Here is a 16,297-nt window from a genome sequence, read left to right as displayed (position 1 = left end):
TCTGTCTTTCTAATCTCTGTTGTTCTGTGTAAACAGAAAGATAATGGTCTGTAACATTCAGTAAATGCAGCATATATTCCCCTTTATTTTTAAATTTGGAAAGAATACTGGCAAATTAATGGATTGGTTGATGCTGGATTCTGACACCATCTTACGAAGGAAAGAAGCACTGGTATGTAATGAAACCCTATCCTCATGAAAACTCAAATATGGAGGTTTAGAAGATAAATGCCTGAAGTTCTGAAATTCTTCTAGCAGATGTAATTGCAACTAAAAGTATAGTTTACATAAAGCCTCGCACAGTTTACAGGGAGCCAGTGAAGAATTTTGAAATCCCACATGAAAGGTACAGATTGCTATGAGTTGGACTTTAATAGTTGATGAACTAGCACCTTCATTAAATAAACTCACTAGAAATTCTAGAACAGACTGAAATGGAGCTGAGAAGGGGTCTATCTGATTTTGATCTGCCCAACAAACTTTTTTTTATTAAATTGGTAGAGTTTCCTAGTATAAGGTTTATGGGAAGATAAAATCATGGAACAGACAAGGGAAGACAGCACTGGCTGTCTGGTTATTAAAGGAAATGGAGCTAGCACACTGTCACTTTGAGATTTGAGATATCCGGGTGAGCCGTGCCTGTCGGGTGACACAGGAGGTTTGGAACTGGATCCAGAGTCTACGGTGGATATAGAAAATGAGGCCAAAGGAAGAAACACCAAATCTGTCAAGGCCAGTAAGATGCAAACTAAAGATGACTGCTCTTCAATTGGGCTGCTTCTGGAGGAATTTGAGAATTAGGGGAGTCAGAGGATAAGCATACAGAAAGATCGGGGGGGGGGCAATCGTAGAGTAGAGCAGCCTTCAGTGATTTCCCCTGATTGGGGGGGGGGGGGTTTGATCAGGGCATAGAAGCTGCTGCACTTGTTTAGGGGAGATGCAAAAAGATAGCAGCAAGACTGGCCTGACTGGCTGAATCATCTTCATCACTTTGTTGTTGAGAGACCATTTGTGGGGTTGTAAGAAAGACCTGCTCAGTTTGCCTGCTATCATGCTGGACTTCCCCGGAATATGAGTTGCTATTAAAAAGCGGTTGGAGGCTACCGCCCATTGTCTCACACTAGAGGGCCTTGGTTTCTCGACACAGGGTCTAAGATCTGGTTCCAGTTGTTTGTTGATGTACCAAAAAGAAGTTATGTACTCACCATAACGTTCCATGTTATGTTGTCCATCTCGACTTACTTCTTATTGGTTGGGTTCAGAACCGATCCTTGGTTCTGACTTGGGTCATTACTAAAGCTTGAGGTCTGCCACTGGCTTGTGGCTGTATCCTTATCCCATGATGCTCTAATGCAACTCCCCCAAATCTCATTTGCTGCTACACAGATCACAGGCTTCCATCTTGGCTCTGTGTAAGTCAACCACTTTACTACCTTTCATTACCTTTTATTGCCTCTGAAAATTGTTCCTTATTAAACATTTTCTTGTACTAGTTAGTAATTGTAGTTAGTAGAATCATTTGTTGTTGAATTGTTGCTTTTAGCCATAGTTACGTTAGGCCTTGTTTTATCCCCTATCCCGGTTAACTGCCTTTAGACTAAATTGCTAGTCCCGTTTAAATTACAGGGTTAACTCGGCCCGCTTCAGTGAGAGGGAAGTTTTTTTCGAACTGTATATTTTATTACTGCCCCCCCTTTAGATAAGGAGAAATAGCCCATTTAAGTTAGAGGGCTGCCGCAGCCAGTTTTAGTTACAGGGCAACCTAACTTTTTTCAATCTCTCTTACTCTAGTTAAAAAAAAAAAAAAAAGTTTGTTTCATTTACTTCAGAAATTAACGGTTGTTGTTGTAGCTGTTGGTTTTTGCTCGCATGTGTGTGTGTGTGTGTGTGTGTGTGTGTGTGTGTATTAATATGTCAAAAGAGCACAAGGAGACTAAACCTTTGGGTTTTAAAAAGTGCAGTCAAAAGATCTCCATTTTGGACTCTCATACTATTTGTGTTTATCGTTTGGGAGCAGTTCATCTGCAAGAATCATGCTCAATATGTCACCCCTTTAGCTCCAGAGTGCTATTAGAGCATAGGAATACGTTGATTGTTAGAGGTCTGTTAAAGCCCCCCTTCCAGGAAGCTTTGGAAGAAGGCCTGGGCACATCAGGATCACAAAAATCTCCTTCAGCTAAATCAGACAAGTCAAAAAGATCTTTTACCTCTTTAGGACAATCGGAACCTACCATGAAAGTGAGCAAAATTGCATCTCCGGCTCAGACCACTTTAAAACCGACAAAGACTGTTTTATCGGCGCCAATGGCTTCGGTGCCTATGGAATTTGAAATCAGGACCCGATCCCCAGAATTGGAACCGGTTAGTCCTGATCTGAAATCACCAATATTAAAGTCAGTCAGATCTCCCACCCTCTCTCCTCTAGATCCTCCAGAAGTCTTTCGGACGATGATGTGGATAGGGTGGTGCATAGGCTTCTGAAAGCACTGGCAATGCAGTCATCTGAGAAGTACAAGGTGGATCTGAGGGGGTAGGAACCATCTGGCTTGCTGGAGCAGAGAACACTTTCTTCACAACCTCAAAGGCAGACAGCTCCAGGGAGAAGATAATGGAGCCAAGAAATCAGGTTTCTGGCTTGTCACCTCCCTCCACCCTGACAACAATCCACATGAGTCGGAAGTTGGAGCCAAGCTGTCAAGTCCCAAGAGGAAGAGGTGGCTCTGAAAACCTCAGATTCAACTCCAACCTCCTGGATTTGACAGGGTTGCTATGGCTCCAGGAGTCCTTGTGTTCAGAGGATGTCGGGGCCAGTGCACTTTGAGCAGTATTCAGATCCAAAGACTGTGCTTTCTTCATATCCGAGCCAGCCAGACAGACCTGGAATGCTCTTATCAGAGGACTCTAAAACAGGTTGGATTAGAGAAGGAAAAAACTATCATAACAGAAGTACTAAACTATTTTTTTTAGCCAGAAAGAGGAGGAAAGTTAAATACCAAAACTGGTAAAGAAGAACTGCAATATTCTTGTAGAGAGGATCAGGACCAAACTCATTAGATGAGGAAGAATGAAAATGGCTAACATCAGATCTAAACTTTTTTTTCTACTGTACTCTTTTCTTCAGTAGCCTCTGCTACTTGTGTCTGTATTCTGTGCAGGACTGATACTCCAGTCATTGTAATGGGTCTTGCTCAGGTGACAACCTGGGCTGCAAAAAATTACAAACTTTCTTAAAATAAAATTATGCCTTCACAATGGAAGTCTGCTGCAGGCATGTCTTTAGTCTGTGGAGATTTTCTGTTACATTACTATGCTCTACAGATTTTTAAGTGAAAACATGCATGCTTTGCTTAAGACATATGCAAGTTTATATGAAGTACCAGTAAAAAAAAAAAAAAAGTTTTCTCTCCATTAAACTACCTTGCTGTTAAAGCAATTTGTTTCATTTTTGATACTATAACTACTTCAAGAAGAGAACTGCTGTTGTCATTTTTAAGTCCTATCAAGGGAACAAAGTTTGACTTTCCTTATGGCCTTATGGTTGCTATATTTTAAATTAGTGTGTGGAATCTAGCTTAATTTTCAAATCCATCAAAATACATAATACTTCCAGTGCTGGCTTAACTGCTTACTTACCAACTAGGAATTCATTAGAGTCTCTCAGCTACCCTCTTGCTAAGTGAGCATCACCTGCTTTACTCCCTTTCCATCCCCAATTCCCTAACCAACCTATATATGCTTGCATTTATTCTAAATGGTTTCCTCCCCTTCTCCTCTGACAATCCTCCCCCTTGAAACATAATACTGCCCCACAGTACATTACTGACACAGCATTCCAACAAGTTTAAAACTTCCTGTAGTCTTAAAGCATTATTACAACCAAATCCCTAACATTTCTACAAATACTAAACATATGCGCAACACAGAATCATGCAATTCACACAGCTGTGTTTCTCACTCTCTTCTTCTACTAGAACATTGTACATCTTAGCAATACCTTTATATACATTTAACAATCACCTTAAATCCTTTGAACCAAACTAAAAATACTCACTCCCATTTTCTAGCAATTTGTACAATATCGTCTATATCTATTCAGAGATATCTATATGTCAATGACTCACTTTCAGACTCTCACATTAAGCATAAGAATAAATCACAACTCTTCTACAAATTCCAGAAAAAAAATTACTTAAACTTATGTGGTGATATTTTACCCTAAGCCAGTACTACTTTATCCCCACACTCCTGATTTACTTACATCTACATTAATACAAGTTTGAACATGGACTCTCTCAACAATTCAATCAAAACTTATACTTTTAATATTTGTTTGAAGAGTATTGTATATTTGATAAACTATACTCACGGATGGCTCTCAATTACCCAGGCATTCTTATCACTAAAATGCGGTTAAAAGTAGAAATTAAAGATGTTCACATTCTTCTACCGAACTACAACATCTTAAGAGCAGAAAGGAAATAAAGAAAAGAGGTGGACTTGCCATTATCTACCTCAACCATCTACAACTCATGCTCTCTCCCAATTCAACGATAGTGCTATTCTACTTAAACACCCAAAAACCTCTCCCATCATAGCTGTCAACAGACATTGTGGCAACAAAATTACAACAGATGAAGATATATTCTCTAGGACATCATCTCATATTCTTCATAAAACATTTATCCTAGGTGATCTAAATACTGGCACTCAAATAATAATATCAAACCTGCTATTAATCTAATCAATTCAAAACTTATCACCTAACCAACTAGATGCAACAAACTTTCCAATACTTATTCAACACCTGACTGGATTCTAACAACCTAGCCTAAAACTATAACCAAACCTGGTATTCTTCATGATGACCTCAGTGTCATCACCCTTTCTTTGTAATAAAACAAATACACTAACTAAAACCTCACCACTTTAAACTAGTATGTAGTCTTTCGTACTCCAAGAAAGTCACTTTCAGTTCTACCTTACAACTCATGAACCAGACTTTACTAAAACATCTCCCACTAGATAAAGCTACTCAACAATTTAACGCAAGCCCCATTACTGGGGGGAGGGGGTCCTACGTTGCCTCCTGGCTTGCTCAGAAAACTAAACAAATGAGGAGGTGGGACAAACTTTGGAAAACTTGAATATCAATGAAAGACCAACAATTTTATCAGCAATGTAGGAATCTTCATAACTACATAATCTTTATAAAAAAAAAAAAAAAAGACAAGAGGCAATTTACTCTAACTTGCCATACACTGTCGTGATACTAAAATGTTCTGGATTACTATTCAGAAGCTTCTAAAGCAAGTCAACAGCACCCAATCTAGTTAATTCTCAACATCAAAATATGCAAATAGCGTTAAACTTCCACACAATTTTATTAATGCAGCAACATCCCTCATACCCTTCAACTACTTACTGCAAGAAATCCGGACAAAACCTAAAATAGTTGGGGACAAAAGCCCATAAATAAGGGCAGATTTTAAATATTGTTCTTCTAAACTTAGAAAGTTGCTATAATAAAGGAATTCTGCTTGTGTGCATTTTCTGTAGGATAAGAAGTCTGAAACTCAAATGTATATCACTATTTAAAATTTCAGTCCTCAAAGATTGCCAGAAAACCACAAATATTATGAGGAACAGATCAAACATATGGGCATTCTGCATAAATCTGGAGAATTGAGAGGTATAACCATTCCCTGACCAGAGATTATGCCAATAAGCTCCCTCAACCTCTCCCCCCACAAGAAATTTAACTCGAGAGTTTTCCTTTAAACACCAACTTGTACTATCAAAAATATTTGTTCTTAAACTAAACCCAAATACCTTAAATGTTGATGAGCTACCAACTGAATATATAAAGACTGCTCCTAATCACAGTACAATCTCATAACTATTATCATGTCTTTATACCATCAACTATCATAGGAACAAGGGTATTTGACTTTACCACTTTTTCCTTGATCTATCTAAAGCATTTGACACGTCACATCAGAAGCTTCTACAAAAATGTATACAACTTGAACTGTGTAGTACTACCAGTGCATGTTCCTAAGCCACCTTAGCAATGGGTTCTAGTCTGTGAAATGGAATGGCTCATACTCCCCCTTCCAAACCAGTGTGTGTGTGTCCCTCAATGCTCTATACCTAGCCCTCTCTTATGCAATATATTTATTAATGATCTCTTGGCAACCACTAGACAAGCTTCAATAATTCAAAATGTTGTTGACTCCACCATAATTTATTTAGTGGCAAATTTGACTGACCTCCAAAAAATAACTTGGGATCCCTTCTCCTCAATAGAATCCTGGTTCATAAGCCATCAACTGCTCCCAAACCCTGAAACACAAAACTAATTCTGTTCAGACCTAAGCACTGCTCTGAAAATTAAAATGCATTCATAGTTACATCAATAAACAAAACTGAAATAGATTTCATTACCATAGTACTAAATTTCTGAGAGTCATTATAAACAATAACTTAAAAAATTGACATTCATTTTCAAATTGCTATTAAAGAAACCCATCATAAACTTGGCCTACAGGACAGAACCAAGCCTTTCCTACTAAGATCACAAGGGAAACCACTGCCTCTACTTGACTACTTCCAACATTACTTTATGTCACTCTAATTTGCATCAACTTACAAGCCCACTGTTGTTTAAACTAGATCCATACTACAATGCAATTACAAAATTTGCAGCCAATACATCTACCAAAACGTAGCATTGAACAGCCTTGAAACTCCTTATTTGAATGGAACTAATCACTGTATATACCCTTATCTAAAAACTGCTCACATCTTACTGTATTTTCTTGAAAAATGTGTCAAAGGATTTATTTTATAAAGACAAATGACGAGTCTCTATAACCAAGGCCCAAATGTTGCTGGTGATGCTTTGTACTCTAGCTTTTTATCCAACATTTTGAACTCATTTCCAACATACATCAATCTACTTCATATGTTTAAAACTCAGTTAAAGCAACATAGCAAAGATTCCTGGATTTCTTCCTATTCCACTGCCCCAGGATAGGGCCTTATCCATAAAGACATCATCCACAAACCAATTCTTGATTTCTACTATTAATTCTGAGTCCCACAGAACTAATACCAACTGCTGATGACAAGCTAACACCATAAAATCACTCTACTACTTATATCTTTCTCTTCTCTCTGTTCTACCTGTATCATTAAGCTTTTGTTACTTCCCTGACTTGACTCAACTCCTTTCCTCTCTCTGTCCGTTTCTCTGTTTTTCCTTTCCCATTAATTTTCAGATTGCATAACATATATTTCTTATGAACATGCAATTTATACTTATTTCTAACTTTAAATTGACTTTACTTATTTCTTATATTATGAAGTATTCCTGTTGCAAACGGTTTCATATTTACTATTTTCAATTACCCAATGCATTAGCTCTATAATTACCATTTATAATTTGTCTCAATCTTAGGATTTTACATAATTGCTACTGCTCTTTGAAGCTTTTCTTTTCTGCATCGTCTCTGGAAAGGAATTATTTGATGCCCCCTCGGACCTTCACAGTAAACAAATATGTGTGTCTATATATATATATATATATATATATATATATATATATATATATATATATATATATATATATATATAGGTCTACCTGATAACGACACCCCAAAACACAGACAACGAAATAACCGACACGACAAAACCGAAAAAAAAAAGAAAAGTTCAAAAACACGAAACTTCACAAGCCCGACAAACCATAATCCCGACAATCAACAAAACAAATACCTTTCCCGAAAAACACACACAAAACACAAGCACACCAAAAACCTTACAAACCTACACTAAACCTTACATACACAACTATTTATGCACTAACCTTAACCCAAACCCTAACCTTAAGGTCCATCACTATCGCACACTTACCTTACCCACACCCTAACTCACTTAACCCGCCCCTAAACCTAAAGTCCACCACTATCGCACACTTACCTGACCCACACCTATACTAACGTCTGTCACTATCACACACTTACCTTACACACACCCTGACCCCAAAGTCCGTCCCTATTGCACACTTACCTTAACATGTCAGTGTTCTCAGCATCGGGATTCTTAGCTGTCAATCTTCCAGTGTCGGTGTTCTCGTCATCGGCGTTTACAACTTTTGGCGTTTTCAGGTAGACCCATATATATATATATGTGTGTGTGTGTGTGTGTGTGTGTGTGTGATGCCCGTGCCCTGGCCCAGCAATCAAGGAACCTCAATCCTCACCACTAACACCACAGAGGGCGTCTCGTATACGAGGAAAGGATAATAAATGCACACAGTAAAGTGCAATTTCCCTTAAGAGCACACAGAGATCACAGTCAGTCTGGGGTTGGTTGTTCCCTTGCTCTCCCAATAAGACTCCCCAATGGCACAGCTATAGGGTCCAGATCTCAGCCTAGCTGGCAAGCTAACCTCCAGTACCCTCTCTGTCCAACCAGTGCTTTGTGTGTCCCTGCCTAAGTAGCTGACACACACACACTCCTGGGCAAGGCTGACAGATTCTCCAGCTGTGCCCCTATGCCCAGACTCTACAGTAATAACTCCTGCCACCACCAGCTAATAATTATCAGCTACCCAAAGGCCCTTAAAAGAGTGTCCAATTATTACTGTGCAATATTATTATCCAATAGTAGTGTAACTTAAGCAATCAAGGCTTATTGGGAGGGCTTAGTACAGGATCACTTATAAGCATGCAATGTACTCTAGAGCTTAACTTATCTCTACATAAACCAGCCACAGTTGAAAGGGGTTTAAAAATATTTAATAAATACTAAAAACAAGACAATACTACTACACCACAGTACCATTCAAGAGTTCAAAGATCACACAGAAATTTAAAATAATTCAGAAGTACAGTTCTGACATAACAAAAAAACACTTAGTCTAATCTTTTTCTAATTTCTAGCTATTGCTACAAGAAAACATACTTCTAAAGTAACTTACTTACATAGAGCATAAAGCAGTGCTGAGTTGGATAGTCAGACAAAAATGCTTACAATCTCTCTCTCTGAGCAATAGTTTTTAAAATCACTAACAAACATTTCTGCTGGGTCCTCCAAGATTACATAATTTTTGACGCTTAGGTTTCCCGGCATACACATTACATCATTTTGACACTTAGCCTGGAGTTCCCAGGTCAACAGGCTACATTATTTAGCAAGCTAACACCTGCTCAGGAAGCTACAACAATAAAAATACATTTCACATGTACACTCTAGTAATTATCCCTTAAGTTAAAACAATAGAAAGAGTGCTAATCCAGACAGACTAACTCCGAGCTCTAGAGATCAAAAGAATAGATTTGAAATAATTTTAACTTCAAAAGAAAGATATGAAATGCTTGACTTAATTTTCCTTACAGCAGATGGTAATGTTGCTACAATCTTTAAGTACAACATTTTACAGTATTTTCTTTCATTTAAGAAACAAGCCTGTATTTTACATTTATATTTACAAATGCCAGAAATATGTATCAAATTCTATTTGGCTAGGCTGACAGCGTTCACCTTTCTCTACCAGTCTTCACAATATATATATATATATATATATATATATATATATATATATATATATATCAGCCCAGCTATCTGGAATTTTGTAAATATGTCATTTGTGAATATCAACATGATTCATATAAGATGTTTGTGTTACAAATGTATTAGAGCTGTACGTCATATGAGATGGTTTGTACACACGTGTGCTGAAAAGGTATTTTACAAAGTGCTGTTTGAAATTTATCCACAGTATTCCCTACTAGAATAGAACAGAAATGTATATACACTATTGTAAGGAAACCGGAATACAGGAAGTTGACTTGCAAAACTTCAGAAAAATAGCCGAAATTAAATTATTTTATGACTAGGTCTTGTTCTTTTTTGCTCACATGCTTGAAACATCCGTTTCTTCTTGTTCTCGGGTTTGAGGGATGCATGGTGGCTGCCATTTGCTTTATTCCCATCGTAAGGTAGTACTGAGGACTCTGCAGTAGACACTGGTGGTGCGACTGTCGTATCTAATTCACTCGATGGAGTTCCCAGTTGCATTGACAGAGGTCTGTTGGAATCAAATTAGGTGGTGTTTGAAGTCTCCCTTGGTGTCCACCAAGGACTGTTCATTTTCCACCTCCTCTGGGAATGGTCACCACAGACACCTCCCTTCTAAGGTGGGGGGGAGGCATTTCAATGGGAGAACTGAACAAAGGGACCTGGGTCTAATAGCAATGTCAGTCTTCACTTCGATGTCTTGGAGATGACAGCTATCCTTCTTGTGTTGCAGGCTTTTAAGGAAGTTCTCCCCAAGGCTGTGATTCCAGTTCTTATTGGCAACATGACTGTGGTATGATACTTAAACTGGGAACCTGTTCATATCCTGTCAAGAGGTCATGAGAACTTGGAAAAGGAATTTTGTCTCAACAGTTTCTGGTTGCAACACACATCCCAGGAAGATACAACATATTAGCAGACAATTTGAGCAGTAACATTCTCTTTCTGCACAAGTGGCCCATGAATCCAAAAGTGGCTACTTGGATTTTTCGGCACTGGGACACTCTGTGTTGTGATCTGTTCGCATCTTCTTACATCAAGTGTGGCAGCTATTATACCTTAGGCCCTCCTCAAGGACAGTCAGCACAGAGTCTCTTCTGTATGCCTATCCCTTGACTCTACTGATAAGGTTCCTCCAGAACGCAGTATGTTGCAGAGTGACTGTAATCCTCATTACCCCCTTTTGGCCCCATCAAGTATGGTTCCCCCTTCCTTTCGTCTCTTCTAAAGTACCCTCTTTGGGTCTTGGATCCCATTCTGGATCTGATCTCACACCTGGTGGGTTTGAACCCACCCAACCTTCAGCTTCTGAAGTTGACCGCATGGATCCTCCAATTACCTTGACAGTCCAAACCCTCAAGCTTTCTAACAGAGTGGTGAATATTTTGTCTTCCTCTCAGATGATGTCTCAGTGCAAGGTTTATGCTAGTAGGCAGAAATGTTTTGCTTACTGGGCTGCATCTAAGGGGTTGGATCCCTTTTTGGCTCCCATAGAGGTTGAATTTGACTTCCTGAAGGATTTGTTTCACTAGACCTCTAGTTATTCTATTATTAAAGTGCAATTACCAGCCATTTCCAATTTCCACATTGGTAGAGACAATATGCCTTTAGTAGCTCTCAAAATTTCCAAGACTTTCTTCAAGGGTACATTTTTATTATGTCCTCTTGTCCATGACCCTGTCCCTCCATAGGATTTGCTGTTCATGTTCCAGGTTTTAGATGTGCCTCATTTGAACTTTCTGTTATAACTAACTTGAAGTTATCATGGAAGACCTTATTCTTTGGTGGCAGTTACTTCTGCCAAGCAGGTGTCAGAATTGCAAGCCCTCTCATCAGTATTTCTGTACTTGGTTTTTCATAAAGACTGGGTTTCCTCTTGCACAGACCCCTTTTTTTCTTCCTAAGGTGGCTACTGAAAACAATTTGAAACACTCCATTAACTTACCACTGCTTTTTTCCTGAGTTTTTCCAACAAGGGGGAATACCGACTTCATTGTCTCAATGTGCACAGACAAATGAGATTTTATTTGGCTAGAACAAAATCTTTCAGAAAGTCTAAACATTTGTTTGTTTAATTTTCAAAAGCAGGGTAGTTCATGCCAATGTCTACGGTTACTCTGTCCAAGTGGCTGCCTGACTAGTTCTGTGGGTCTACATTAGATCACCAAACGCTTAAAGCGAACAGTGATTAGTCGACCCTATGTAAGCAAAAGCTTACAACTTCGAACTGTCAGAACAGTGATTTATTTCCTAGGGGAAAAAAAAATCGCTGTTCCGACAAAAAAAAAAAAAACTTTACATTAAGTAGGGGGCTTCACCCCCCATACCCCCCTACTTAAATATACCAACTCCAAGACTGCACTACAGTGCCAAAAACAGCAAAGTAGCTAAGTGGCCAAGCAAATTCTTTCCCGGGGGGGGATCGCTCAAAAGTCGCTTCGATATTTTGCCGTTTCAGGCTTTTCAGTTTGACCAAGACGCATTCAAAAGAATGTGTCTTGGGTCTTCTAATAGGGAACCATTTCTGTTGGATACAGTTTGAAAGGAAAACCCTTGCAGGGTAAACCAAAAAATCATTCTACTAAAGCTATGGAAACTTTTGCAGCTGTTACCTGGGGTAGGTCCTCACACCTTTGTGCTATATACTTCCATGAGACTTCCCTAGGGTTTACATGGCAGAGGACTCTGCCCCACAGGTTGAATCCAAATACAAAATACAACATCTGATATGAAAGTTATGTACTTACAATAACAATAGATCAGTGGTGTCTTTTTCAGCCTGGTTTAACCTTCCCTCCCCTCCAAACCCAGCTTTTTGTTTTGATTTTTGTTGAGCCTCTTTAACCATGAGATGACAGTTGGAGAGATTTTTCTTTTCCCTTTTCTGTTGGGACCCCACATGTCTTTTGCCCATGGAGTTTGAGCATTGTCAGCTTGGGGTATTATGGGGAAAACTTAATCTCAGGTAGTCCTGAGGAGCAAGGGATGTTGGGTAGAGAAGATGGAGCTCGATGGGCTGAAGTTTATGGAAAATGGCTGGTCTCAAATATGAATCAGATCCAATAACCCACAGGTTGAACCAGACAGAAAAAGGCAACATGGATCTAATGTAATGTTAAGAACGTAATTTTCATTCTTCTGGATCTGCAGTACAGTTCCTAGCTGGTACATTTTCATTGTGAAATCACTATGACGTCACTGTGTTTCTCTGAGTTCTCAACTTCCTCATATATCTCAAGACACGTTAAGTGGACTGGCAGTGCTCCAAAAATTGCACTTCTTGAGAAGGAATGGTACTCTGTCCAGGACTATTTCCTGCATTATCTACTTCCTACTGGGACAGGTTCCTTTTCTTCTCAGTAACCATAAATTGCATTAAGCTGATACCGAAACTGGCACTTTGTTGATGAAACCCTTCAGAGACAGAGAGCAAACATTGCCAAAACAGTAAACACAATAGCACAAAAGTAGTGTTTAATCTGAAATGTTTTTTCCAACCAGACAAATGCTCAGACATTGACCAGTTTAGCTTTACTGCAAAACCTAGAGGAATACAAAGAACTGATTGACTGTTTGTTGTACAAGTTATCTCCTACATAAATATTTGTTGAAACTCTAAAACACCACAAATTACAGACTTATAAACCACAGTGAGATCACCCTCTCTCTCTTTTCTAGACTTTACTGGATGAATGTTAACACTCTGCATAGAGATACAGTGAAACCTTTCTCAATAAACTTCAGACACATTTATCGAAAGTGTGTCAGACAGAAATCAAACAGTGTAACTTGTACCTTATTAAAGCACAACAGACATCAACACCTTCTATTTTCTTGTATCTATTCTATTTATTTACGTATATCTAAAGGCTGAATATTTACTGATTGATCCAGATCCCTTTCATAGGCAAATTCTGAAAATACACATCTGCCCAATGCATGGGACTAAATGGAATTAAGTGTCAACAATACATAATAGCACAAGCATTACAATACATACTTACAAGTTCATTTTTGCCAAGGCCAGATGCGACCAATGACATTTTTCTTCTGCTTGTCACTACAGGACTCTTGCTGTTTCCAGTTTTACTGGATGGAGGAGGCAGAAGTAAGAAAGGTGATCTCTTTAGCAGAAGCCCTTTAGCACTCTGTCTTGGTGTTGTTTCTGTTTCTAGACCTTTGTTGGCTTGTAGCCTCCAGGAGGCATCTTTTGACATTTGTGTATTTCCAGTGGAGGAACATGGTTCATTTTCAACAGCTTCTGCATTTTCTCCTGGAAAAATAAAAAATAAAGATATTTTTATTGCATCAGTGATGCTGATTTTGTTATTTAGTACATCTGACAATGTAGCAGAGTTCAGTTGCTAATCATCAAGACTTTATACAGACTTCTCAGTGTCAGCCCACAACAATTCAAAAAGGGTAATGCTGCTTGCTGTTCTACAGTAAATCACTGTAGCATGAAGTGGAACACCTCACCTTTGGAAACTATCTGGAAAAACAGCGATACTTCAATAGCAAACCATAAGCATGAACTACAAAAGTTACTTTAAGGAAAACATGAACAAGGTATGGACCATGTAATAAATCAGGGTGTGTAAAGGAAGTAAAAACAGAATGTGAAAGATGGCAAAAAATGTGATAGAGGTGAAATCATCATAGCAACTCTTCGGTATTTATGACATACTACAAAGTTAGAAAGTTGGAAAGCAGATACAAAACCTGTTTTGAAATAAACTCTACAGAACTGTTATACTTTGTTATATTTAGTGAAATAAAAGCAGATCTAATGAATGCACGAGGTCCTCTGATTAACTACTCTGCAAAAATCAAGCAGTCTAAGTCTCGCGTAGTTGTCCATTTGGCTACAAATGCCTACCCACAGAACAGATGTACCTGAGGTCTGTAGGTGGAAAAGCAGTAGTGGAAGATGAATTATCCACTAAGATATGGTGATTTTAACTGAACTTGCTATCAGCTATCCCATCAACACAAGAGCAGCACGTGAAATGTAACACTGCCATTTGTCCATGCACTCCAGAGTTCTTTTTCCAAATACTTATTTTTACTTAGAGATGTCTTCACAGAACTTTTTTTATTCTTAACAAATTGGTATTTGTTTCTAAAAACTGTCAATAAATACTGGAGATGTGACCAAATAACCAAAGCCAATTGGCAATATATTATTTTTGATTTTTCATCTCTTACGTTTTTGGGAAATCTGACTCTTTCTTTAAGGCTATATGGACAAATAATATTATATTCAACAAGTTTATGGCCTCATATAATTTTTCTTCTAGTCTTGTTTTGAAGAAAGATTATTTCATCTGGACTGTTTTGGCTGTGGCAAGGAAGATCACCACCACCAACTGGCAGAAAAACAAAGCACCTCTCCTTGAAGAATTCCTTTTGCCCCTTAAAGTTATCTTCAAAAAAACTACCATCAAAAAATGACATTATCTTCAGCTTCTTTTATTAACCCTTGGACTACAGTATTAAGTTTATTAAAGCCATGAAAATAATTTCTCAAGTGGCTTATTTTGACATAGTACTATTACAGATAATTTATCTCTGACATATTTGTACATACTGTAAATAACTCTTTTGCCGATGTTTGATCTTTTATTCTAATAAATATATTACTAATTATTTATTTTGCCTTTATGTAATTTTAAGTTAGTAACTGAGATATATATGTATATAATGTGACAGTTTTCTAAATGGTTGCAAACAGGAATTATGATGATGCATCCTAGCTGACAGAAAATGGCTAGACCTTTAATATCTACAAATTGACCACAATGTAAAAGACTTTAGAATTTCATCCTTAAAAGATTTTTGTATTCTGAATACAATTCACAAGGAAGAAAGTTCCAAAAAGCAGTGCTCTTGCTGGAGAAAGCCTAAAGCCTTTTCACTTGCCTAGATGTAGGATTTAAACGTTTGCAAAGCAACTCATCCCTCACTGTATTACTGAGTGAATGAGGTGGAGTGCCGACTAAAATCTTTATAGGAGGAGTGTTTTCTGCCATATGATAGTACATTATGTAGCAATGTGGCAAAAAGGTAGGATAGTATTTCAATAACTGGCAATCTTTCAGCTCTTGCTAGGGAGAAACAATGGTGCACCCTTGAGATTTGCAAGTACGGTAAGCCTATAAATGTTACTGGCTCAGATATGCATGAGTTTGGTATTATGTTGGGACCCACAGACCAGCATAAGCATGATGGTGTGGGTTGGGGAAGTACGGTCATAATCAAATTACAGTACTATGCTTCCTTCCATTACAGTTATTTTTCCATGGGTTAGCAGACCGATTTGCATCCAGCTTTTTTTTATTTGGGAATACACTTCTGAAACAATCCATGTGGTGTGGTGCTAAAAGATGTAAGATTCTAATCAAACTAAAATTTCAAAATAACTCTCAATTCTGATTCTGCATTTGGCCAAAAGTTTTGAGTAGTGTATTATATTTTCATCGTGTGTGTGCGCGCACGTGCATGTTCTGAAATACATTAACAGTAAACAGGATTAGCTGTTAACAAGCTGCTTCTTGTAGTTCAGGGTTTGATTCCCTCTGCCTTCATTTGCATAATGTATAATTCTAAGCAAGTCACTTAACCAGACAGTGCTCTAGGGTGACTGGGAACTGAATTAGGCTTCTCAATGTCCTCCTTGACTGCATGCCTTATGACTACCTATGAACATGTAGTT

At 38.2% G+C, this 16,297-nt stretch overlaps 1 protein-coding gene across 1 annotated transcript in view; it reads right to left on the bottom strand.

Annotated features, from left to right (window-relative positions):
* The window catches only part of LOC122787760 (breast cancer type 1 susceptibility protein homolog), a gene marked incomplete in the record, with an annotated part of 959,769 nt that overhangs the window by 490,895 nt on the left and 452,577 nt on the right, over nt 1–16,297 (bottom strand). The window contains 1 exon segment of the mRNA XM_044054657.1: nt 13,587–13,855. Within this exon segment, the coding sequence (XP_043910592.1) occupies nt 13,587–13,855 (269 nt within the window).

This window comes from Protopterus annectens, chromosome 13.part0 (assembly GCF_019279795.1).
Source record: "Protopterus annectens isolate FY-2018-M chromosome 13.part0, PAN1.0, whole genome shotgun sequence".
In the NCBI taxonomy this organism is placed as follows: Eukaryota; Metazoa; Chordata; order Ceratodontiformes; family Protopteridae; genus Protopterus; species Protopterus annectens.
This window is presented reverse-complemented; position numbering and strand designations above follow the sequence as displayed.